This window comes from Suncus etruscus, chromosome 1, assembly GCF_024139225.1.
Source record: "Suncus etruscus isolate mSunEtr1 chromosome 1, mSunEtr1.pri.cur, whole genome shotgun sequence".
Taxonomy (NCBI): Eukaryota; Metazoa; Chordata; class Mammalia; order Eulipotyphla; family Soricidae; genus Suncus; species Suncus etruscus.
The window spans coordinates 193,311,582-193,335,439 of NC_064848.1; the positions used below are offsets into that span (position 1 = coordinate 193,311,582).

Below are 23,858 nucleotides of genomic sequence, written 5' to 3' on the forward strand. Positions count from 1 at the left end.
TGGCTCTGAGACCACATGCTCCAGCCCAGCACAGCTGTGGCCCTGAGCATCCCTGGGCATGGCCCCCACAATTTATAAAAAAAAGTTGTGGAAGCCCACTGGGGATGTATTGATGCTGGCCCAGGCCTGTTGTAGACTGACAGTCTCAGAGACTTGTGTGACTCCTCAGTGCTGGTCCCCTAGAAATTCCTGCTCTGGTGGCCATGCTGACCCCCCCAGGGGCCTTGCCATGGTCCCCTGACAGCATGAAACGAAGGTAAAATCCTGTGGATCATCAGCACTGACTGCTCTGCTCCGTGGGTGGTTTTCTCCGTGGACTGTGATGTTGCCTCGCAGGTCAAAGTTTAGCTCTCAGTGGCGGACTGACTAGTTTACAGCTGATGGGAGGTGTGCAAGGTTGATAGGACCCTGGGGCTGCAGCCAACAGATCCTGATTTGCCTCCTCAGGGTTCTGATGGCTCCCCAAAAAATGCCTTCTTGCTGTGAGCTTGGACTCAGCTGGCAGTGCTGGGGGGAACTTGCGTGTGGTACTATCCTCTCCCCAGGCCCCTGTGCCAACATATGCCAGCCACACAGTTTCTGCTGCGTCCCTCGCATGTCGCCATTCCCCTTAGCCAGCCTGCTGCCCCTCTTGCCAGGGTGCTTGGAACAGTGATCCCAGTGTGCTGTATGGATACTAACGTGTGTGGATACTAACGTCAGGGGGGTTTCTACCAGCTCAGCGGATCATGCAGTATGCAGAGTCCCAAGAAGGAGCGATGTGCTTCCTCGGGCTCTCTGCTGCTGCCCAGGGAAGCAAGTGTGACTGATGGTTCCCTTTGTTGCTTTTTCAGCTCGCATGGTCAGCAGAAGCAAAGATGGGGCTGGAAACGATGACAAGAGAAACAAGGTAAGCTGGAATGAGTGAGTGTGCCACACACCACAGTCCAGGCCCTGGGCAATTGCGTCTTTTACTGAGCTCATATTCTTGTGCCGCAACGTTTGTGTAGAACTACAGCTGTTGGGGCTGGAGAGATAGCATGGAGATAAGGCGTTTGCCTTTCATGCAGAAGGTCATCGGTTCGAATCCCGGTCCCATATGGTCCCCCGTGCCTGCCAGGAGCAATTTCTGAGCATGGAACCAGGAGTATCCCCTGAGCACTGCCGGGTGTGACCCAAAAACCACACACACACACACACAAAAAGTACAGCTGTCATTCAAGGTGTTTTGTGTCTGCTCAGAAGTGGCAAGGCCTCAGCTCTTCTTCGCTTGGATACTGAGAGGGGCTGGGAAGGTATGTCTAAATCCAGTCAGGATTGGGGCATTTGAGTCATATGGTCCCCCACTCCAGGTCTTGGCTGTGCAAGCTTACAGGTGTGCAACACACACACACACACACACACACACACACACTAAACATTGCACGTAATTGACCCAGGTTCAATCCCTGGCATCTCATATGGTTCTGAGCCTGCCATGATTTTTGAGTCCAGAGCCAGGCATAACCCCGAGTGCTGCTGAGTATGGCCCCAAAACAAAAAAGCAAATGGGCCAGATGGTGGCACTGCGGTAGGGCATTTGCCTTGCACGTGGCTGACCTAGGACTGACCGCAATTCGATACCCCGGTGTCCCATATGGTCCCCCACACCAGGATCGATTTCTGAGCACATAGCCAGGAGTAACCCCTGAGCATCACTGGGTGCAGTCCAAAAACCAAAAACAAAGTTGTCAATGCTAAGGATGAAGGTGGAAAGTCAATATTTGGGAGTCAAAATCTGGGAGTCAAAAATAGGGGCACTGAGGCTATGATCAGGCCACTTTTCTTTCCCTATAACACCTGATGCATTGGGTGGCAGGGCTGGAACTGCTCAAACACAGGCTCCACTGGTGCTGGGGCCAAACTATGGGGTGGCAAAGAATTTACTGAGAAAAAGGCCAGAGTGAAAGCACAGTGGCTAAGGGCATTTCAGCAGGTGGGGCATTTGCCTTGCATGCGGCTGATCTGGGATCAGTTCTGGTTCCCTGAGCCTACCAGGGGTGATCTCTGAGAGCAGGACCAGGAGTAACTGCTGAGCACCATATGTGGCCCAAGATAAATAAAATTAAAATAAATATTTTAATGAATATTAAAAATATAATAATTTGGGGGAGGGCAGAGTGATAGCACAGCTGTAGGGTGTTTGCCTTGCATGTGGCCAACCCAGGATGGACCCTGGTCTGATCCCCAGTATCCCATATGGTCCCCCAAGCCTTCCAGGAGCAATTTCTGAGCGCAGAGTCAGAGGAAACCCCTGAACGCCACTGGGTGTGGCCTAAAATCCAAAATAATGACAATAATAACTTACTGAGCAAGACAGTGTAGCCAGTAGCAGTGCCTGTTCTAATTCGGTGGTGGTCTTTCAGAGTCTGTCCCAAATCCACAGGAGAAACTCCCCACCATTTCTAAGCTGCCTTAGGTGGGCAGTTTCAGCTGTTCCAGAGTTGTCATTCCTGCGAGGGGACAAGCAGAAGACATGGAATCAATCATGGGAAGGAAGCTGAATAAGTTGGATAGAAAATATTCTGAGTCAGTCGCACGAAGATGAGAGGTGTGTCATTTGAGTGAATTATAAATCTAGCCAACCGTGTGAAGATAGTAAAATGGACATAATACAGTCCACTTATCCTGAGCTGGGAGGAGTTGGGCCAGTTCTAGAAATCAGGGTGCAGATGGATTACCTTGAATGAACATAGGATGGATTATTCTGTGGGATACACAGGATGAATCCTCATGCTGGATGTATATCTTGCTGGACCAAATTTGTGAGATGGGGGATAGCCAGACCAGTTCTAGGAACTGAGCCACAGAATGGAGCAACATGGTGGCACCTTGAGTGTTGGGGTCACATCTGACTCTGCCAGCAGGGGTGGTCTCCACCTGCCAGAACTCTCAACCAGCAACTAAAGGAGGCATCTATGGTGCTCCTACCCCATCCCATCAGTGGGCAGTGTTTCTGGAAGATCCTGGGTGCTCTCCAGGAAAACCCTACTGGGGCCCAAGATGAAGATGCATTTTTCTGGGTGTCCAAACAGTCCTAAGTCCTGCCTGGGAGAGGAGGGCTGCTATGCCCACTCCCAGCTTTCTTTTTTTTGTTTTTGTTTTTGGTTTTGTTTTGTTTTGTTTTAGGTCACATACGGCAGCACTCAAGGGTTACTCCTGCTCTATGCTCAGAAATTGCTCCTGGTAGGCTTGGGGGACCATATGGGATGCTAGGATTCGAACCACTGACCTGCATGCAAGGCAAATGCCTTACCTCCATGCTATCTCTCAGGTCCCACTCCTGGCTTTCTTTTTAATTTGGGACCACACCTGGTGATGCTCAGGGTTTATTCCTGGTTCTGCACTCAGGAATCATTTCGGGAGTACTCAGGAGACCATATGGAGTGCTGGGGATTGAACCCAGGTCAGCTGCTTATAAGGCAAATGCCCTATCCGCTGTGCTTGTGTTCCAATCTCAAAGTCACCCCACAGCTCGAGAGCTGCCTCAGCTGGTGTCCAAGCCTTGCACCCTCCTACTAGATAGGTGCAAGACCATTACCATAGGGAATCGCAGGGACACCCAGCTTGATCCCTGGGGGAGCCTCTCTCCCTCCCACCCAACCTCTCTGTGGGGGCCCTACTTCCCTGTCAGGCTCCCCCCAGAGGGGCTAGGTCTGTGACTCCCAGCAACTGGAGTGGCTGTCCTGCATGTTGAAGGCCTCAGGTTCAGTCCCTCATCCCTCATGGCTTCCTGCACAAGGACAAGTGTGAGCTGGTGGCTCTGGAACTGAGCCCCACGCATGGCCAGGCTCCAGTTTTGCTGGGGCTGACTCCTGACTCCCCCAGCACTGCTAGCAAGGTTCCTCCCCAAATTAATGCTGAGCTCCCCAGTCCCCCACAAGTGTCCCCACACCCAGCCTCTCTGTGAGGTCAGCCTCTGTAGCACCTCTCCCATCCCCTGGCCCCCCAGCACTGGTGGGAGGGAGGCCGGATTTGCCCAGGGAAGCAGTGATCCTTTTATCAGTCACCTGCGTCAGACTATAGGACTAGGGTCATCAGGCAGGCACCATGATTTCAGGGGGTCTGATAGCATCAGTGTGATGGAAGGTCCAGGATTAACGGGCCAGTGGAACGGAGTAGAAAATGGGGCACTTCAGACCCGTTAGCAAATATTCTGGTGATCTCTACAGACTGTCAGGCCTTTGATAATCAGGGTGGGGAGGTCTAGGAGGGGAGCTTCAAAAGACACTGAAGATGAATTGGACAAAGAACCTTGTGGAACTTCTCTGCATTTTTCATCTTCTCTTTTTCCAATTCTGTCATATGTAAGTGCTGTGATGTGCCAGTGGCTGGCATGGTGGTTTCGGTGTGTGGATGGGTCAGGTGACAGGCTGGGTTCAGTGCTGGACACTGTCAGCGCCTTATTGACTTTCCATCCCCAGCCTGTTCTGTTTTGTTCTGTTCCGCCCCTTGTGCTGACTTTCCTTTTGGTTTCTGTTGGAACATCCACACATAAGTCATTAGAGCCCCCTAGCAGAAGGCCCTGCCTTAGCCCCACATGCCCCACACCTGGTAACTCAGACCCTTTGATCAAACCCTCCAGCCCTGCCCAGGGCCATCCTCTCCTAAATTCGTCTCTTCTGTCACACCCCCAACTTGCAGTGTTGGAGCAAAGCTGATGAAACTCAAGGTAAGGAAACCGCCTCTGGAAAGGATCAGGCTACTTTCACGTGATTTGCCTAAGCAGGGGGTGTTTCTGCGCTGCCAAGGCTTTTTCTTTTTCCCCATATAAGCGGTTTTACCCACAGTGCTGGGAAAGCGTTCAAGTCCCCGCTGAATCAGACAAAGGGGGGATTTGTGACTGCCGCCTTCTCTACCTACAGACCTCCCCAAGCCTCCAGGGACTGCTAGTTTAAAACAAAAACAAAAACAACTTTTCTTTTTGGGCCACAGGAGTTACTCCTGGCTGTGCGCTCAGAAATCGCTTTTGGCAGGCTTAGGGGGGACCATATGGAATGCAGGGGATCAAACCTGGGTCAGTTCCGGGTCAGCCGTGTGCAAGGCAAATGCCCTGCCTGCTGTGCTATGGCTCCGGTCCCAAAAAATCCACTTTTCTCATGGGGTTCTCCCCTCCCGATTCAAAGGGACACTAAAAATGTTGTGAGAAGCTCGTTTGAGCAGGAAGGGATTGCACTATTCATGAGTCTTGAGGGTTGCAGTGAATGTCATTCTTGTTTTGAATGTGTTGGGTCAAGGTCACCCGCAGGTCACTGGACCAGCCACTGTGCTCTGTTTGTTCCTGCTCTCAGCCTCCAGGGGGAGTCTCAGCACAGCTAAGGAGTGGCTGTGCCCTAGACAGTCCCAGAGCAGCTGGGAGAGGAATGAACCCCAGCTGGGGTCACATTCTGGTCAGGCTCAACGAACAGTGGCTACCAGAGACTCCAGTGTAACAGCTGGACAGTATCTGCACAGGCCCGGTCTGCTCAGAGACAAGGCCTCTCTGTGGAAATGGCAGACCACCTGGCATTTGCAGGGGGATGGGGGGTTGGCAGGCTTCGGTGCCAGCAGACCCCTATGGTTGCAGAGAACTGCTTTGGTGTTAACTTGTTTGAGCCTTGTTCTGAGGGCCTGAGTTCCTTGTTCCAAGGCCTGAGGGTAGGGCGGGAGAAATGGCAGAGACACAAGCCATGGGAGGCATAAAAACCCCTTTATACTCTTCCGATTATGTTTTCAGGATAATAAAACTGGAACAAAGATCGCCACACCCCGGGGAACGGCCCCTCCAGGCCAGAAGGGCCCAGGGACCAACACCACCAGGATCCCAGCAAAAACTACGCCCAGTCCCAAGACCCCACCAGGTATGGTAAGAATCTGGAATCCCAGATGAGCACAGCCCTGACAGCCTGAGAATCAGTAATCCTGGGGCAGGGCACTCCAGATTACTAAAATCCAGAGGTTCCTTTTCTTTTTCCTTCTTTTGACAAATCAATAGGGGTAGATACTAACTACTGACTTGCCAATTATCAGTGAAGAAAGGAAGGCAGAGTTCAGTATGAGAAAATGGAGAGCAAGGTGGCTCATGAATGGGTGACAAAGGGCCTCAAATTTCCTACCCTGCAGTCTTGGGCCCCCAAGGGCTGTTGTCCCCCAAATGTGGGACCTCTCTCTGAAGACAGACTAGCATATGACCTCACACAGGGGCTGGCCACCTGTTTGGTGACAGAATCTGAGTACCTTGGCTGTGCCCATTCTTGGGGCTCTTGTAACAAGGCCTGAGTCAGTGATTCCCTCCAATAGAGATAATGAAACATGGCCACTTTCTGGAATGGGGGGTCAGGCATTAGGCTGAATCCCACCTCATGTTCCTTAGCCTGACAGACATGCAGCTTCTTCCTCCTGACTTTAGTGGTGTGTGGCTCATTCGCCAGCATGGTGTTCAAGGGTGTGAAACTTTGCCCAAGCTTGGGCTGGTTTGAGGTTTATCTGCTGCTCACAGGCCCTTGGTTTTGCGTGTTTACTGCTTGTGGGTCCTGTTTTGTCTGTTGCTCAGGGGTCTGCAGGTGTGTCGTAAATGGTCACAAAATTTATATAAATTGCTTTGTTTTCTCACACATTATTATGCATGATAGTAATTAACTGAACTGTAACTGGGGATCATAAAGGATTCTTTACTAGGGAGGCACTGGGCCACACCCCAGTGGTACTCAGGAATGGAACCTGGTCCTCCTAGGTACAAAGAACACCCTCCACCCATTGAGTCCCACCCAGGCCATATGTCCCTCTGCTCTTACCATTACTCCTGCTTACTTACAGCTGGAGTCCCATATCTTCTGGGTCTTACTGCTTACCTGCTGTTTCTCAGTCAGGGAGGCTGAACCCAGGTTTTGTGCATGTCAGGCATGTACTTTGGGCTAAGCCACATCCTGGGGCCTGGCCAAACCTGCTCTTGAGTGGCAGCTTACAAGTGGACAGATACTGTGCCTTCCCCTACTCCGGGTCCCAATTCCTGTCAGTCAGGCCCTGGGAGCCCTCCTGCCTCCCCTGACTGGCCCAACTAGGCGTGGCTGAGCCTGGTGTCATGATGAACTCCTGGGGAACCTGAGGAAGCTCAAGTGTAATGAGACTTTCTGTGGCTTTTTTTTTTTTTAAGCTCCCAAGCAAGTGCAGAGAAAACTGCCCCCTGTAGGGGCAAGACATGAGAAAGGTAATTCTGAGCCTGCGTGGTTTGTTTGCATGCAGCTTGTGCTTCCAGAGCTGGGAGGCACGAAGCACAGGGGATTCCGTAGCACCTGGTGTGGCCCCAGTGCTACCTCCAGGGTGTTTGGTGCAGACTTACTGCCTCAAGATCCTTCCTCATCCAAATGCTTGCTAGCCATACAGGGCTGTAGGCATGGGGGAGCGTGTGCCTATAGATAGTTTGCAGTGCTGGAGGTTTGTTTGGTGAGCTCCTACCCAAGGCTTCATTGTAGAATTACATGGGCAACCACAAGTGCCTGCCATGGAGCTTCCTAACAGTGCTGAGGGCTGGGATTGCTGGGCCCTCTTCCAGGAGGGCACGACAGCAGGAAGCTCTAATGGTAAGTGGCACAGAAAGGACTTGAAGCTGCAGCCACCAAGCTGACTTGTGGGCGGAGACTGCTGGGGCTGAGGCAGGGAGTCTGGAAAGACTGGGCTGGCTGCCTTTCTGTAGGTGGTGAGAGCGAGAAGAGCTCCACTGGACCTCTGGTGATGGTGGGTGCTGGTTTGGGGGGGGGGGGGAGCCTGAGGCGGGGAGCCTGGAAAGACTGGGCTGGCTGCCTCTCTGTAGGTGGTGAGAGCGAGAAGAGCTCCATTGGATCTCTGGTGATGGTGGGTGCTGATTTGGGGGGGGGGTGGCCAGCTGATAGCACTAAACTTCAACTCTGAAAAATCGATCTGAGGTTCCTGGGATGGGGCCAATAAAATGCTGGAATATACTGCTTCACCTAGCTGGGACTGCAGGGCCTGTTACAGATGGGCCCCTGAGGTGCTTGGAAACAGGAGATAGAGGAGACAGAGGCTACCAGGTAATTCCAGCCAGGCCTGTCTGCTCAAGAATCTAAGGCTTGGGTCCTCAGCCTCCCATATGGTCCCTCAAGACCCCCAGGAGCAATTTCTGAGTGCAGAGGCAGGAGTAGCCCCTAAGCATTGTCGGGCATCCCAAAAACAAACAAAAAGTCCCCATGACTTGAGGGCTGGAAAGATAAGGACACCCCCCCTCCCACCCCAGCACTGCCGGGAGTAAGCCTGAATAGCTTGAGGTTTTGTCCAAAAAAACAAAGGAAGACTCGAATTGGAAACATTCCTGTTTCTTCCCAAGACTTTGATCTGTCTGCGGCCCGGGATTCTGGGCTTTCCATCCAGTCATGGTACTTTGGAGTCTTGGAGGCTGGGGGTCCCGCCTTCCGTGGACCCTTGATCTCCAGAGCAGGTGGAAAGTAAATTTACTTAATGGTGTGTGGGCGTGTGTGTATACGTGAAAAGTGCTGGAGCAGCAGGGAACTCAGATTACTAGCAGGGGTGTCCAGAGGAAGGTCTGAGTCTGCTGGGGGCAGCCCCATCCCTCATCCCCAGGTGTTCAAGAAGGCAGACGCCCTTGTGGGGCAAAGGGCTTTCTTGAGGGGTCATGGAGCAGCTGCTTAGAGACCAGGGGCATGCGAATAAGAAGCTGGCCCTGTGCTGAGTCCAAGTTACCCTAAGAGGCCGAGAGAGTGGGAGTAGCAACAGGCTGAATTAGGGGTTCCTGCCACCCCATCTTCATGCTTGCCTACTACGGTTACCTTGTTTGAGACAAAGCCCCAGGGAGGCTGGAGAGAGAGCATGGAGGCAGAGCGTTTGCCTTGCATGCAGAAGGACGGTGGTTCGAATCCCGGTATCCCACAAGGTCCCCCGAGCCTGCCAGGAGTAATCCCTGACAGCTGCCGCCGCCGGGTGTGACCCAAAAGCCATAAAATAAAATTCAATTTTAGAAAAGCCCCAATCTCAGAGGAAAATGAAACTGAGCCCAGGGCCTCCTTTGCAGGAGGTGGGGGAATGGGGTGTCCCCGAAATCACCTGGTGAGGGTGACCCCAATCTCGGAAGGGTCCTGGGAGGTGGAGGGGGGGCTCGAGTCCCGGGTTGGGGTGTGAGTCTGCATCTGGGTGTTCGGGCCTCACGCCCTCCTTTCGTCCTTAGGCGAATCTGGAAAATCTGGGGACCGCAGTGGCTACAGCAGCCCGGGCTCCCCCGGGACCCCAGGCAGCCGCTCCCGCACCCCGTCGCTGCCCACGCCGCCCACCCGGGAGCCCAAGAAGGTGGCGGTGGTCCGCACCCCGCCCAAGTCTCCGTCGTCCGCCAAGAGCCGCCTGCAGACCGCCCCGGTGCCCATGCCGGACCTCAAGAACGTCCGCTCCAAGATCGGCTCCACCGAGAACCTCAAGCACCAGCCGGGAGGCGGCAAGGTAAGCACCGGGGCGCGTGCGCATGCGAATGCGAGTGCGCATGCTCCTGCGCCCGCGCCTGCGCAGAAGTCGCCAGGGCGGCGCACAAGGGTGGGTGTGCGCCTGCGCGGTTCAGAGAGCGGGGGCTGTGCCTGCGCAGAGGTCGCCAGGGTGGCGCACAAGGGCGAGTGTGCGCCTGCGCGATTCGGGGAGGCGGGGCTGCACCTGCGCAAGGTCGCGAGGTCAAAGCGCGGGACGGGTTGTGCGCACGCGCCGGAGCAGAGCGGCCTGGTTTCTTCTCTCCCCCAGGGCAGAGGCGGGACGATTTGGCCTCAAGGGCAAACCGGGCCTAGCTTCTATCTTAGGGTCACGCCTCGCAGCGTGCGTGGAGTTGCTCCTTCTTCCCTGCCCGGTGTCAGCCGCCGCTGATGGCACAGAATCAGTGATTAAGGGGTTGTAGGTCTGACCTAGGCTCTCCACTGGGGATGCGCACTCAGAGACTCAGAGTGGGGCAGGCTGCTCACTAGTTCTTGGTCCTGCACAAACCCAGGCTTCTTCGGGCCAGAGCAGCTGCTGCTTTGAGGTTTGGGGGTGCTGCTGAGCCTTTACGGAAGCAGCTTCCCTGAAACGGGCAGTGGGAGATGGGCTGGCTCAGGTGTCTCCTTTCTGCTTTTCCCCCATCCCCATCACCACCCCAATCATCCAGTGCTTCTTTCTGGGATCTGGAATGACAGTGGGGTACACAGCCACGTTTCCTTGACTTTAGCCTGGATAGTCCAGGGATCCAGTCCTCTTCTCGGGAACCCATCCCCCAGGACTGATTGCAGTATTGAGCTTGGACTCAGCGATGGTTATGGACTAGGCACATGGTTATGGAGGTACAGGCCCCAGGTCCCAGCTGGATCTCTGGAATGGGCCATCCTGGGGCCAGGGACTCTGGGGCCCAGCACCCACTGTTTCCTCAAGCCCCAGGCCTACCTTCCCAGATACTTGTCCTTACTGAGTGCCTCGCAGGCCTGGAACCCTGGTTGATCTGGGTTTGGCCCTCAAGTTCAATCTTTGCCTCCTCTTCTGCCCCTTCTCTTTCCTCCGGGCTCTAGCAACAAGACATGGGGCTGACCCTCTGTGTACTGGGCTCCCAAGGAGGGGAACTCATGAGCCTTCTCAGCTCTGGTAGTACTCCCTGTGCTTTAAAACCATGTTCCTGCCTGTGCCCACTTTTTAAAGCTTCCCTGCTGGCAAGAGAACATGGCGGTATCTCCCTACCCAGCCCATATCCCATTCGGTGAGCAGGAAGTGCTCCATCGAAGGCCTTGACTAAGATCAGTCCCCCAGAACTGCCTTCACCCTCATTCCCGGAACTGCCACCTGGCAGGGTGATATTTTGATCACACCCAAGTGTGCTCAGGGCTTTACTCTTGGCTCTGTAATCAGGATCATGCCTGGAGCTACTGAGGTCAACATGGAACACTGGGGATCTAACCCAGGTCATCCTTGAGCAAGACAAGACCTGCTTTACTATCTCTTAGGCCACCAGGTGTGGCACAAAAACTAAAGAATCCCTTGTGCCAAAACTTCCCCAAGATGTATTGAAATCTTTATCTTCAGGGTCACACACACACACACACTAAGGCTCACTTGTGCCATGGGGTACTTCTCCCCCATGTCAGTGAGTCTGACAGAAGCCTGCCTGGGGTCTAGGGTTCGCATGGGGTTAAGGCAGTTGCCTTGCATGTAGCTGACCTGGGGTTCATTTACATTGCATCTGAGCATCTTCAGAAGAAATCCCTGAGCCCAGAACAGGGAGTAACCCCCAAGCATGACTGGGTGTACCCCCAACTCCCTTCCCATTCACACACACCCACACACACGGCCAAAAGAAAACCCCCTACCAGGAACTGCTTTTCACCTTGGGCTACTACAGTGGCTCCGGTTAGCCAGCAGATGGCAGTGGGGCACCATAAATGTTTGTCTTCATTCTGGAAAAGTGCTGGAATTAATAATTATGCCACCCACTGTTATTAGCCAAATCACAGTTGTCATTTTTTAAATCACATGTACTGGTGCAGAGATATAGTACAGTCAGTAGGGCACTTGCTATCAGCTGATCCATATTCAATCCCCAGCATCCCATAAGTTCCCCCAAGCACTTCCAAGAGTGATTCCTGAGTGCAGAATCAGGAGTAACCTCTGAACACTGCTGGGTGTGACCCAAAAACTTAAGTAAAATAAAAGCCACAGGTGTTGCACCAGAGAGATAGTAAAGGAAATAAGGCACTTGCCCTGCCTGTGACTGATTCTAGTTTCATAACCAACGCCATATATGGTCCCATGAGCTCCACCAGGAATCACTCCTGAATACAGAGCCAGGAACAGTTACTAAACACTCCCTGTGCATAGCCCCAGAACAAACTATCATAAATGTGGCACATTGTCCCAGGGCAGTACACTGCTTCCTTAAGAGCCGGAACTCAGCGACCTGGGCTGAAGTGTTAGGCCTACAGTAAAAAGAAGGCATGACCTTCCTGAGGACAGTTTTGTCACTGAGACCTTCTGGGCATCTCTCCCTGGGCACAGCCTCTGCATTTTTTACAAGTCTGGTGTCAACAGAATGGAGAGGTCATCGTTTAAATAAAGGATGACAGTAACTAGCAGTGAAGCCCTATTCCTTCATGAGTAGGCTTCGGTCTGCTCCAGTCACACCGAGCTCCAGCCTCGGTGGTGAGGAAGCCAGGTTTGACTGCAGTTTCCCAGGCAGGGCTGGGTGAGCAACTCCAGAAAGCTGAGTGCAAAGAGAAGTGGAAAGCAGTGTGAGGAGGGTAGGCTCGGCTTGATCTCTCAGGAAAGGGATAAACCCCGTGGTTCTCACTGCTGTCCACTAGAGTCCAACCACAGGGCCTCTCCTTCGAGTCTCCTGGATCAAAACTTGAAGTTTCCCGAACAGCGCAGAGTCCTCGGATGGGCATTTTTAGTGTCTGTTCAAGGACGTCTCAGTCCTGTCTGTGCCCTTTCCTCTGGCTTGAAGGGCGGGCAAGGATTCGGTTTCACAATTACAGCTATAACCCTTCTCCTTTCTGTGATGTGATGCTCTGCAGAGGGCCTTGATCTGCTGACTAGCGTTCGTGCAGCTGGGAGGTGGGCTTGGGTCCCTGCTCAATCCCACAGGGTTTATTGCCTTTTCTTTAATGTGGGATGAGAACAAGGAAAGGATGAGGGGGGAAAAGTCTTCCTATTCTACTGTGAATCTTCTTATTGCTTAAGTGGCTCTTCTGGGGTGATTGGTATGAAAACGAGCTGTCTTTCTGGGGAAATGGTGAGTTTTCTTGGTCAGAGGGAGAAATTATGAGCTTTTGGTGTTTCTAGGAGGAAACACCGGAACACACAGGACTGGCTGTGCCAATCGATTTTCTAGCTGTCACTCCCCATGACCCTCCCCTCCTTCATTGCTATTCTTTCTGTTTGGGGATCCTCCAGTGTGTGTGATCATTCTGAGCTGCTCAGAATTCTCTGTGAAAGCAGCCAGTTCTGGGCCGGAGCGATAGCACAGTGGATAGGGCACTTGCCATACCCGCTGCTGACTCAAGTTCAATCCCCGGCATCCCATGTGGTCCCCGAGCCCATCAGGAGTGGTTCCTGAGCACAGACTCAGGAATCAACTCCTGAACACCACTGGGTGTGGCCCAAAAGATTTAAAAAAAATAGCAGACAGTTCTGCTCCTAGGGAGTTCTGCTTCTAGAACTGCAGTTGAAAGAGAAATTAAAATATGATCCCTGAAGGAGTTCATGTGGGATTTCTGAATAGGGAGCAGAGAGGGGTTTTAGAGAACCAAGCAAAGTAGGAGCTTCTGCAAGAGGGTCTGGAAGAGGATCCAGCACTATGGGAGAAAGGGTCTTCTAGACAGCTGGAGAAAGAGATTTTACTTCCCATTGTCAACCATCCAGGGACATCTCAGCGGGAACTCAGTGGTCAGAGAGGTGGCCTGTGGCCACAGAAAGACAATTCTTTTCTTTCTTTTCTTTTTTGATTTTGGAGCCACACCAGTCATTGCTCAAGACTTACTTCTGGCTTTGCACTCAGGGATCACTCCTGGGGGGTGCTCAGAGGATCATAATGGGGTTTCTGGGATGGAACCTGGGTTGGCTGCATCGTCTGCCCTGAACTCTCTCTTCAGCTATGTCAGTCTCGGTTCTTGTGAAGTTTCTACCATTGACTGGGAAGGAAGGAAGAGGATTCTTCGGGCTTCTGAGGGAATAAAGGGGTGGTACTGTTGTGGAATCGTGCTCACTCAGGAGGGATTTTACGGGGCCGGAGAGATAGCATAGAGGTAAGGCATTTGCCTTGCATTCAGAAGGTCAGGGGTTCGAATCCCGGCATCCCATATGGTCCCCCAAGCCTGCCAGGACCGATTTCTGAGCATGGAACCAGGATAACCCCTGAGCGCTGCCAGGTGTAACCCAAAAACCAAAATAAATAAATAAAATAAATAAATAAATAAATAAATAAATAAATAAATAAATAAATAAATAATAAAAAATTGGGCCCGGAGAGATAGCACAGCGGCGTTTGCCTTGCAAGCAGCCGATCCAGGACCAAAGGTGGTTGGTTCGAATCCCGGTGTCCCAAATGGTCCCCCGTGCCTGCCAGGAGCTATTTCTGAGCAGACAGCCAGGAGTAACCCCTGAGCACCGCCGGGTGTGGCCAAAAAAAAATTATATATTTATTTTTTAAAAATCGGGTGCCAGAGGGGCCGGAGAGATAGCATGGAGGTAAGGCGTTTGCCTTTCATGCAGGAGGTCATCGGTTCGAATCCTGGCGCCCCATATGGTCCCCCATGCCTGCCAGGAGCAATTTCTGAGCCTGGAACCAGGAATAACCCCTGAGCACTGCCGGGTGTGACCCAAAAACCACAAAAATAAATAAATAAATAAATAAATAAATAAATAAATAAATAAATAAATAAATAAATAAATAAATAAATCGGGTGCCAGAGAGATAGCATGGAGGTAGCACGTTTGCCTCGCATGCAGAAGGATGGTGGTTTGAATCCCGGCACCCCATATGGTCCCCTGAGCCTGCCAGGAGCAATTTATGACCATTGAGCCAGGAGTAACCCCTGAGCGCTGCCAGGTGTGACCCAAAAACAAAAGAAAAAAAATGAGGGCTTGGACCACAGTGTATTAAATTGTCATTACCATGCCTGTGGATTATTGTTCTCAAAAGTCCTTATGGTAGCATAGAAGCACAATGAATGTTCTCTTGCTCCCATGCCGAGACGATGTTATCACCGAGCTAGGAGTGAGGTCATCCCATTTCCCCTGTGTCATGTTTACCAATGTATTTGGTGGTTTTGAAGAAAAGTGGATAAAAGCCATTCACATCATGACTTCCCATCCCCACGTCCCTGGTGGCTGGAGAAAGAACCTTCTGGAGAAGCAGCAGGACTGCTGCCCCTCACCATCCCCCCAACTCAGGCTTTGGTGTCAAGGAGAAACAGAAAGAGGACGAGGATCCCCCGTTTTTGCTTTTTTATGTCCTTGTGCCCCCAGATTTGGGGTGGGAAGGTTCTACCCTTTTTTTTTTTTCTTTTGGTTTCTGGGTCATACCCAGCAGCGCTCAGGGGTTACTCCTGGCTCTATGCTCAGAAATTGCTCCTGGCAGGCTTGGGGGACCATAGGGGATGCCGGTATTCGAAACACCATCCTTCTGCAAGCAAGACAAATGTCCTACCTCCATGCTATCTCTCTGACCCATGTTCCACCCTGTTTCTATGAGACAGAGTTCTCCATGGAAAGGGGTTGGATTTGGTCGTTTCTGAGACCTTTCAAAGTCTTTAAAGTTCTGGTGACTGGAGAGATAGCATGAAGGTAGGGTGTTTGCCTTGCATGTAGAAGGGCAGTGGTTCAAATCCCGGCATCCCATATGGTCCCCCGAATCTGCTCGGAGCGATTTCTGAATGTAGAGCCAGGAGTAACCCCTGAGCGCTGTCAGGTGTGAACCCCCTCAAAAAAAAAAAGTCTTTTAAGTCCCAGAGACCAGTGATACTCAAACCCTCAAAGTCTCCAAGCAACCGGAGAGTTATGGAAGTTGAGTGACAAAACACATTGGGCTGGGGCAGACAGGGAGGGGAGAGCTGAAGACCCTGCCGCCCCCTGCCCAGACTCCAGCTTCCCCTGCACAGCAGCCCTACAAGTGGTGGGCATGTCCACAGGGCCACTGAGCACATTTCCACCTCAGCAGAGGATCCCCCTCCAGGCCTCCCTAGGATGATCCTTCTGGAAACCCAAATGACCACCATCTATCAACCCAATGGGGCTCCCTCCCACATGGCGGTGCTGGGGTGTCTCCAGTGGGGCATCCCCCCACCCCAGGGCACAGGTGCAGCAGAGAGGGCGGGTGCTGCCGCCGTGCAACTGTCACTCACCCTTTTTTCTGGCTATCAAAGGTGCAGATAATTAATAAGAAGCTGGATCTTAGCAACGTCCAGTCCAGGTGTGGCTCAAAGGATAATATCAAACACGTGCCAGGAGGCGGCAGTGTGAGTACCTTCACACGTTCCCTGCGCCCGCTGCCAGCATTGCACGGAATAAACCATCACCGGCTTGGGGCCCCCCCACACTCTGTCCTCTCTGCAAGAAGGGGCCCTCATCTTTGGGGGACCCTGGCAGAAAGGCCTGAAGACCACTCCCTTGTACCTCTCTGGTCGGAACCTGTGGATTGGCAGCCTTGCTGTCTGAACTGGGATTTGTCTCAATGACAGGGCAGGCCAGCCTGTTGCTGCTGCCACTGCTTGTCACCTGCTTCCTCTGTCCCCTCACCCCTGCATCCTGCTGCTTCCAACTGTGGGAGCTGCCACACCCGCCTTTTCTCCACAGCCCCAGCAGCTCCCTCTCTTGGCATTCCTGGTGAGCTGTGAGCAGAGGCAGGATCCTTTGGGGGAACAGGACTTCTGGGCTTCTTCCCAGTCTGAAGCAGCAACCTGGGAGCTGCCTATCCCTGTGGCCCTGAGAGCCGTGGCCTTGAGGGCTGGTGCCCAGGCAGGGTTTATTCTTGCAATGAGAGCTTCCCCCCCAACTCCCTGGCGGGGGGTGCTGGCCGCAGCTGCTGCATGGCACTTCCAGTCGCTTCCCCTGCAGTGTTGCTGTGTCCTCCGTGTCCCCTTTGCCACTTTGTTTTTGCAGAGGGCAGCCCCCAAAAGCTGGGCACTGCCCTCCTTCCTGTCTGCCTCTGGATCTCTGGCTTTGCTGCAAACACAGGCAGGGGGGCTGTATGCTTGTGGGGGGGGGAGGATGAGAAGTGTGGAGGGATGCTGGGGCAAGAATGTAGAGTGTGTCCTCCTGGGTGTTGCACTGCTCAGGACATGGGTGTGTCCAGGACACCTTCGTTGTCCTGCACCAGCCTGTGACCTGGGTGTTGGTGGTCGCTGCTACTGTGGTGGAGTAGAGACCTGGCAGGAAGCTCAACTACTGAGGGGGTCACCAGTCCCCCGGGTTTGGGGACTGCTCACCTCTTCCCCTGCAGGACCCTCCTTCAGCAGACAGGCTATGCTCTTTGTTCTTGGGGCCTTTCTGCCTTCTCCAAAGTGTCGGGGCCCCTCACTCCCTGAGATGTCCCCTCTGCCGCTCCAGTTCCAGCTCCTGTGTCTCTCACCTCCGGGAAGGAAGAGACACAAGTCCAGGACATCAGTGTGTCCCCATTCTGCTGAGAGGGGTTCCTGGCCCCAGCACACACGTTTCCCCAGGCCTCCAGAATCTGCCTGTACCTGCTTCTGGGTGTTTTAGGGATTCACCTCCTCCCCAAGGCCACTGGCCTATGCTACTTAGGATGCAGCTCAGGCCGGCCTGGCCTTGAACTCCCTGGATTTGGAAATGATCCCAAATTTCCAAGTGCAGACTGTCCTTTTCCCTGCCTGCCTGCCTGCCTGCCTGCTGTGGACAGGTGAAGGCATTTCCCCTACCTGAATACTCACCCAGGGAACCCCAAAAGGGTTCATCCATGACTCTAAGGGTCTCTCTGCTCCCAGTCAGGGCTTGGTGGAGACTCACCTGAGGGAGTCTATATGCAGAGCAGGGCCTCATGGATGCCTGCTAAAGGAGCAGAGCTGAACCGGTGGCAACCCCAGGGCTGACCCCTGGGACCTCCCTGCACACCTGTCCCCACCACACTGGGACTAGCACCTTCTTTTGTTGCTCAGACACAGACCAGGGGCTTATGCCTCAAGCCAGTTCTTACCTGTGGGGTCCTGTTCTCTAGGGGTGCATCACAGCCCGAGCACCTCCTCACCCTCTGGGGGCTTATGCTGCCGCTGCCTCTCCCCAACTCTTACCTCCTGCTGCCTGTGTTCCCCATCATGTCAGGAGTCACCTTTGCCACATGACACGGTCCAGTCCTGACCGGAACTGTGTGCTGGCACTGTGGGAATGAAGACCCAGGTGCAGCTGAAAGGGGCTCCTGGTAGTAGATGGGGGGGGCACTGTCTCTTCCACCTGCTGGCACCCATCCCTACCCTACTCTGTCACCCTTTTTTGTCCTCCTCGTGCTTATCCTTTGTCTCTTGCAGGTGCAAATAGTCTACAAGCCTGTAGACCTGAGCAAAGTGACCTCAAAGTGCGGCTCACTGGGAAACATCCACCATAAACCAGGTACCCCAGGGGGGTCAGGCCAGGACTGCCAGATGTTGAGGGGTGAGGCCATCTGAGCGTGGAGGTTCTGAGGTTGCAGCTGTCCGGGCCCCTCTTGAGTGGGGCTGAGTGGATCAAGATAAGAGGGAGATAGGGGCAGGAGAGATAGCATGGAGGTAGGGTGTTTTGCCTTGCATGCAGAACGGTGGTTTGAATCTGGACATCCCATATGGTCCCCCACGCCTGCCAGGAGTGATTTCTAAGCATAGAGCCAGGAGTAACCCCTGAGCACTGTCGGGTGTGACCCAAAAAAAAAAAAAACAGAAAACAAAAACAACCAAAACAAGATAAGAGGGAGGTGGATACTGACTGCCACCCTCATCTGTGGTTCCTGTCAGCTGCTCCCCAGAACCAGTGAAGATCTGATGTGGTCTTGGGAAGCAGGTGATGTGGATGCCCCAGGGGGCCACATCACCAGCTGCAGTAGCTCCGACCCAGAACCCCTGAACCTCTGCCAGGTGTCTACCTAGTTTCAAAGGAAAATGCCTGTTCCACGCATGCTGACACCCCACATTTCTCATACGAGCCCCTCCCCAGTATGATCTGTCATGAAGCCACTGGTGTGCATAGGTCTTGCTATCTAATGCAGCGGCTGAACTGCAGGGACCAGTAAACATATAAGACCCTAATGAAGAAGTGGGCAAGGGATTGAACTGTAGCACAGTGGGTAGGGCATTTGCCTTGCACACAGCTGACCCAGGTTTGATCTCCGGCATCCCATATGGTCCCTCCAGCCTGCCAGGAGAATCTCTAATCTCAGAGCTGGGAGTAACCCTGATGGGTATGACTCAAAAACAAACAAACAAAAAAAGAAGCGGGCAATTTCCATGTTTGGGACGGGAGATGACCCAGGGATGGTTGTCACCCTCCCAGTGCAGATGGGATTCCTCCTCCTCTTGGAGCTTGGAGCAGAGCTCTGGGCCTCTGTTCAGGCCTGATTTAGGACAGGGGCAGTAATCTGACCCATAATATTGGGAGTTCTGCCATTCTAGGATCCATAGATCCTTTAGGGAGCCCCATTACTACCAGCAGAGCAGGAGGTCCTCCTGGGTGACTCCATCTGTTCAACCTCCCGCAGTCCAGGTCTTTGATACCTGCAGGCATGATGAGTTTGAGGTGGGAGAGGGCCAGTAGTGCTTCTGGGGCACCTTCTGCCTTTCTGTGTGGTCTAAGGACACACTAGTCTGTGGCCCCCAGGAGGCCGACGCAGAGGGATGTGAGGGACATGAGAGATGTGGAGCATCATCTCTCCGTGGATGGGCCCTGTGGAGCATGGAGCTTTGCACCTACACTCGCTGTCATTTGCTTTTGCAGCACTCACAGGCCTACTGCACCTGCTTCACAGTTTGGTGCTGGGCTGAGTGGGAAAGGCCTTTGCCGGGCTCTGCTCCTGACACTGCATGGTCCCCTGAGCATCACCAGGGGTCACTTCTGAGCACAGAGCCAAGAGTAGTCCCTAAACACCACTATATCTGGCCCCAATTCCAAAATAAAATGGAAACGGGGGCTGTGGGGAGCCAAGCCTGCTCCCCCCTTACAATGGATAGGAAGCTTACCTTACACATGGCTGACCCAGGTTTGAATGCCACCACATATGATCCCTCAAGCCCTGCCAGGAGTGATTTCTGATACAGAGCCAGGAGTAACCCCTGAGTGTTGCCAGTAGTGGATCAGAAACAAAACCCAAAGTTCAGTGGACTTGTGTGTGTTGTGTTTCAGGAGGTGGACAGGTTGAAGTGAAATCAGAGAAGCTGGACTTCAAGGACAGAGTCCAGTCCAAGATCGGCTCCCCTAGACAACATCACACATGTCCCTGGTGGTGGGAACAAAAAGGTGACGGGGGCAGAGGGGTGCGTGGGATATTTGGACAGATGGATCTGGGCCAATTTCGGGGGGAGTGGGGGAGCCTGAGCCTTCTGGGTGAACCTGTGTGTTGTTCCTGGGGGCACTCACAGCTAACGTGGGCCCCTTGGAGCACTGACTTATGGATGTCAGGGATCTGGGCACCTGGGATTTAGCCCTCAAATGATGATGCCTACTGCAGCCTAAAAAGAACTATGGTTGGAGCCACCACAGAGGGGGTCCCCCTTGCCCTCGCCTCTAGGGGCTGTAGAGAGAACAGTAGGGAAGGTGCTTCCCTGGTTCATAGCCAACCTGGGTTCCACCTCTGACAGAGCCAGGAGTTACCCCCAAAGCCAGGAATAAGCTCTGAGCACCACCATTTGTAATGCCCAGCACGCCTTGGGCACCTTCTTTGGGGTTCATCAAGCCTGTATATGGCAGGGACTATCCATGGGGACACTCCCCTCAACCTTTCCAGTTTTGTTTCTAGTGTCAGATTCTCAGCCTTGCATTGTCTGTGTGGAAAAGGACTGGGGTGCCCTCTCTCTGGATTCCTTCCCAGTCTGGGGAGCAGCTGCAGGGTTGTGCAGCCTCAGGAGATGAGAGATGGGGATTCCCAAGAGTCCTAGCTATGCATGTCCCCTGTGGGAGGGGGACTTTGTTCTTGAGGCATGTGGCCTCCCCACCCCACCCTGGGCCCATATGGCTGAGACGTGTGTGTGTGTGTGTGTGTGTGTGTGTGTGTGTGTGTGTGATTCCCTGGAGGGTGTGATTTCTGGAGGGTGAGGCTGCAAACTGACCCTTTGGGCTCATCTTGCCAGGGGTCCCAGGTTTGGGACCTATAGCATCCTCTTCGATACCCTGACCCCATAGTCCACTCTGCTCACTAACCTCAGCTTCCCTGGGTGTAGGTAGGGCCAGGACAAGAGAAGACTTGAGGGTGCAGGTGTTTAGTCCCTTTGGGGACAGAAAAGGGGGATCAGGGTCTCTGATGGGGAGGTGGCTCTTGCTCCTGCCCATTCTCACCTCACACTGGGCCTGGTGAGGACCCACTGCTTTGTCATGGGGAAAGCTGGGGATTGACTTGAACCTGGAGATGGGACATGGGCCAAGTCTACCTGTCACCTCTCAGCCTCAATTTCTCTTTCAGATTCAGAGAGAGAAGGAGATAGAGGGAGATGATGTTGGGAAGCTCCTGGTACTCTGGTCCTGGCTGAGTGACTCTTGAGTCTGGGTGACAGCCCAGCTCCCTTCTTCTTTTTTTTTTTTTTTTGTTTTTTTGGGCCACACCCTGTGACACTCAGGGATTACTCCTGGCTATGGACTCAGAAATTGCTCCTGGCTTGGGGAACCATATGGGATGCCAGGGGATTGAACCGTGGTCAGTCCTAAATTAACGTGTGCAATGCAAATGCCCTACTGCTTGCACCACTGCTCCAGCCCCCCAGCTCCCTTCTATGACAGCTCTAGAGCCCTGTCACTGCCCAGAGTCCCTGTGTCACTTGTGACTGAACAGGATTGTCCCAAGCAATGGTGTGTAGAGTCAGAAACTCAAGTGCCCTCCTATTTGGGGTTTTGGGGATATTCCTAGGCCCTATAGGTTTTTTTTTTTGGTGTTTTTTTTTTTTGGGGGTCACACCCGGCAGTGCTCAGGGGGTATTCCTGGCTCCAGACTCAGAAATTGCTCCTGGCAGGCACGGGGGACCATATGGGACGCCGGGATTCGAACCGATGACCTCCTGCATGAAAGGCAAACACCTTACCTCCATGCTATCTCTCCGGCCCCAGCCCTATAGTTTTTTTAAGGGGTGAGGGCTAGAGCTTGGTCATAACTGGTGGTGCTCAGAGTTTACTCCTGGCTCTCTGCTCGGGGTTCAGCCTGGCAATGTTCAGGGGTTTATTTGTAGTATTAGAAGAAAAGCTTTTTGGGGGCTGGTGAGGTGGCGCTAGAGGTAAGGTGTCTGCCTTGCAAGCGCTAGCCAAGGGAGGACCTTGGTTTGATCCCCCGGCATCCCATATGGTCCCCCCAAGCCAGGGGCAATTTCTGAGCGCTTAGCCAGGAGTAACCCCTGAGCATCAAACGGGTATGGCCCAAAAAACAAAACAAAAAAACAAAAAAAAAAAAAGAAGAAGAAAAGCTTTTTTTGTTTGTTTGGTTTAGGGCCACAACCTGTGATACAGCATGCTGAGGATTGAACCCTAGTTGGTTGCATGTAAGGCAAATGCCCTTCCTCATCTACCATTCTAGTCCAAAACATTAAAAGCATTCACATCTTTGGGCGGGGGTCTAGAGCTATAGCACAGCAGTAGGGCATTTGCCTTGCATGTGGACGACCCAGGACACATCTGGGTTCGATTCCCAGCAATCCCATATGGTCCCCTGAGCCTGCCAGGAGCGATTTCTGAGCGCAGAACCAGGAGTAACCCCTGAGTGCTTCTGGGTGTGGCCATGCCACATTCGGCCATGCTCAGGGCTCCTGGCTTTGTGTTCAGGGATTATTCCTGGAGGAGTTTAGAGTCCCTTATAAAGTACCTGGGATTAAACCCAGATGCACCTGACCTGTGGAGGAATGTGCTGAGGCCACTGGTAACCAGCACAGGCCAGTATAGAAGGGGGAGCATCATGGTGCATCTGTGGTACACTCACCCACAAATGGAGGGAGCCAGGTGCCAAGTCCAAGCACTTTTTGTAGAGAGCACACAGGCCTGCCTACTGGCCCCTAGATATGGGAAATACACAGCAGGGCCCAAGGGCTGGCAGCAGCCCTGGATTCCATCCCCAGCTATGCCTAGTCCCCAGGAGGAAGTTGGAGGGGACAGGAACAGCGGGCAGGTGAGAGGGACTCCCCCTTCTCTGACTCCTCTCACCTGCCGCCTGACTCCTGCAGATCGAGACCCACAAGCTGACCTTCCGAGAGAACGCCAAAGCCAAGACTGACCACGGGGCGGAGATCGTGTACAAGTCGCCCGTGGTGTCGGGGGACACGTCCCCCCGCCACCTGAGCAATGTGTCATCCACGGGCAGCATCGACATGGCAGACTCGGCCCAGCTTGCCACGCTCGCCGACGAGGTGTCGGCCTCCCTGGCCAAGCAGGGTTTGTGATCAGACCCCGGCGGCCACCGTGGTGGAGAGGAGAGAGGGGACAGGCTGGTGGCCCGGCCCTCGCCCTCCCTCAGCTGCTCCGCACAGATCTGGGCACCGGTCAGTTACTTAACCTGCTTTTGTCGCTCGGCTTTTGGCTCGGGACTTCAAAATCAGTGATGGGAATAAGAGCAAATTTCATCTTTCCAAATTGACGGGTGGGCTCCGCCGAATAAAATATTTTTAAAGAAACACGGAAAAAGCTGGCCACACACAACACTTCCTTGGGCGGATCACTTTGGATTCTTTTTTTCCCCCTCTGAGTCCAAGAGGGAGAAGGAGAGGTTCTGAGAGCTGCTTCTGGGGGACTCGAAGGGACTGCGGTAGGGGTGGGAGGGGCCTCAGAAACAAAGGGTTTGCTGCTGGGGTGTGTTTCCGGACCTGGGCACTGTCCACCTGGTGTGAGCAGGGCTCTGGGTCTGGGTGGGGGACACGGGGCAGGCTGGGGTGGAGGAGGGAGGGTATAGAACAGTAGGGAACATGACATGGTACCCCACCCATAAGGGCAGCAGCTAGGTCCCCCCATGCCAGGGGAACCATGTGGCCCTTCCTGGGGCAGCATGTGGATAGGTCACTCCCGCACCCGCAGGCCTCAGGGGCAAGATGGGAGGTAGCACCCGTGCATCAATCCCCAGAGACTGACCTTGTGTCCACAATGTGGCCCTGTCCTCCTCCTGGGAGACCAGGGCCGGGGGCAGCCTCCGCCCCACAAAGACCCCGTTTCATCGCTTCTGAAGGCCGGAGCCGCAGCCACGA

At 53.5% G+C, this 23,858-nt stretch overlaps 1 protein-coding gene across 1 annotated transcript in view; it reads left to right on the forward strand.

The window, feature by feature from the left end:
• The window catches only part of MAPT (microtubule associated protein tau), a 108,591-nt gene extending 85,287 nt beyond the window's left edge, over positions 1-23,304 (forward strand). The window contains 9 exon segments of the mRNA XM_049781801.1: positions 834-889; positions 2,684-2,694; positions 5,746-5,858; positions 9,194-9,459; positions 15,882-15,974; positions 17,997-18,078; positions 19,837-19,907; positions 19,909-19,950; positions 22,848-23,304. Coding sequence (XP_049637758.1) covers positions 834-889; positions 2,684-2,694; positions 5,746-5,858; positions 9,194-9,459; positions 15,882-15,974; positions 17,997-18,078; positions 19,837-19,907; positions 19,909-19,950; positions 22,848-23,063 — 950 coding nt within the window. The 3' untranslated portion in view covers positions 23,064-23,304.
• The last annotated feature ends 554 nt before the right edge of the window (positions 23,305-23,858 follow it).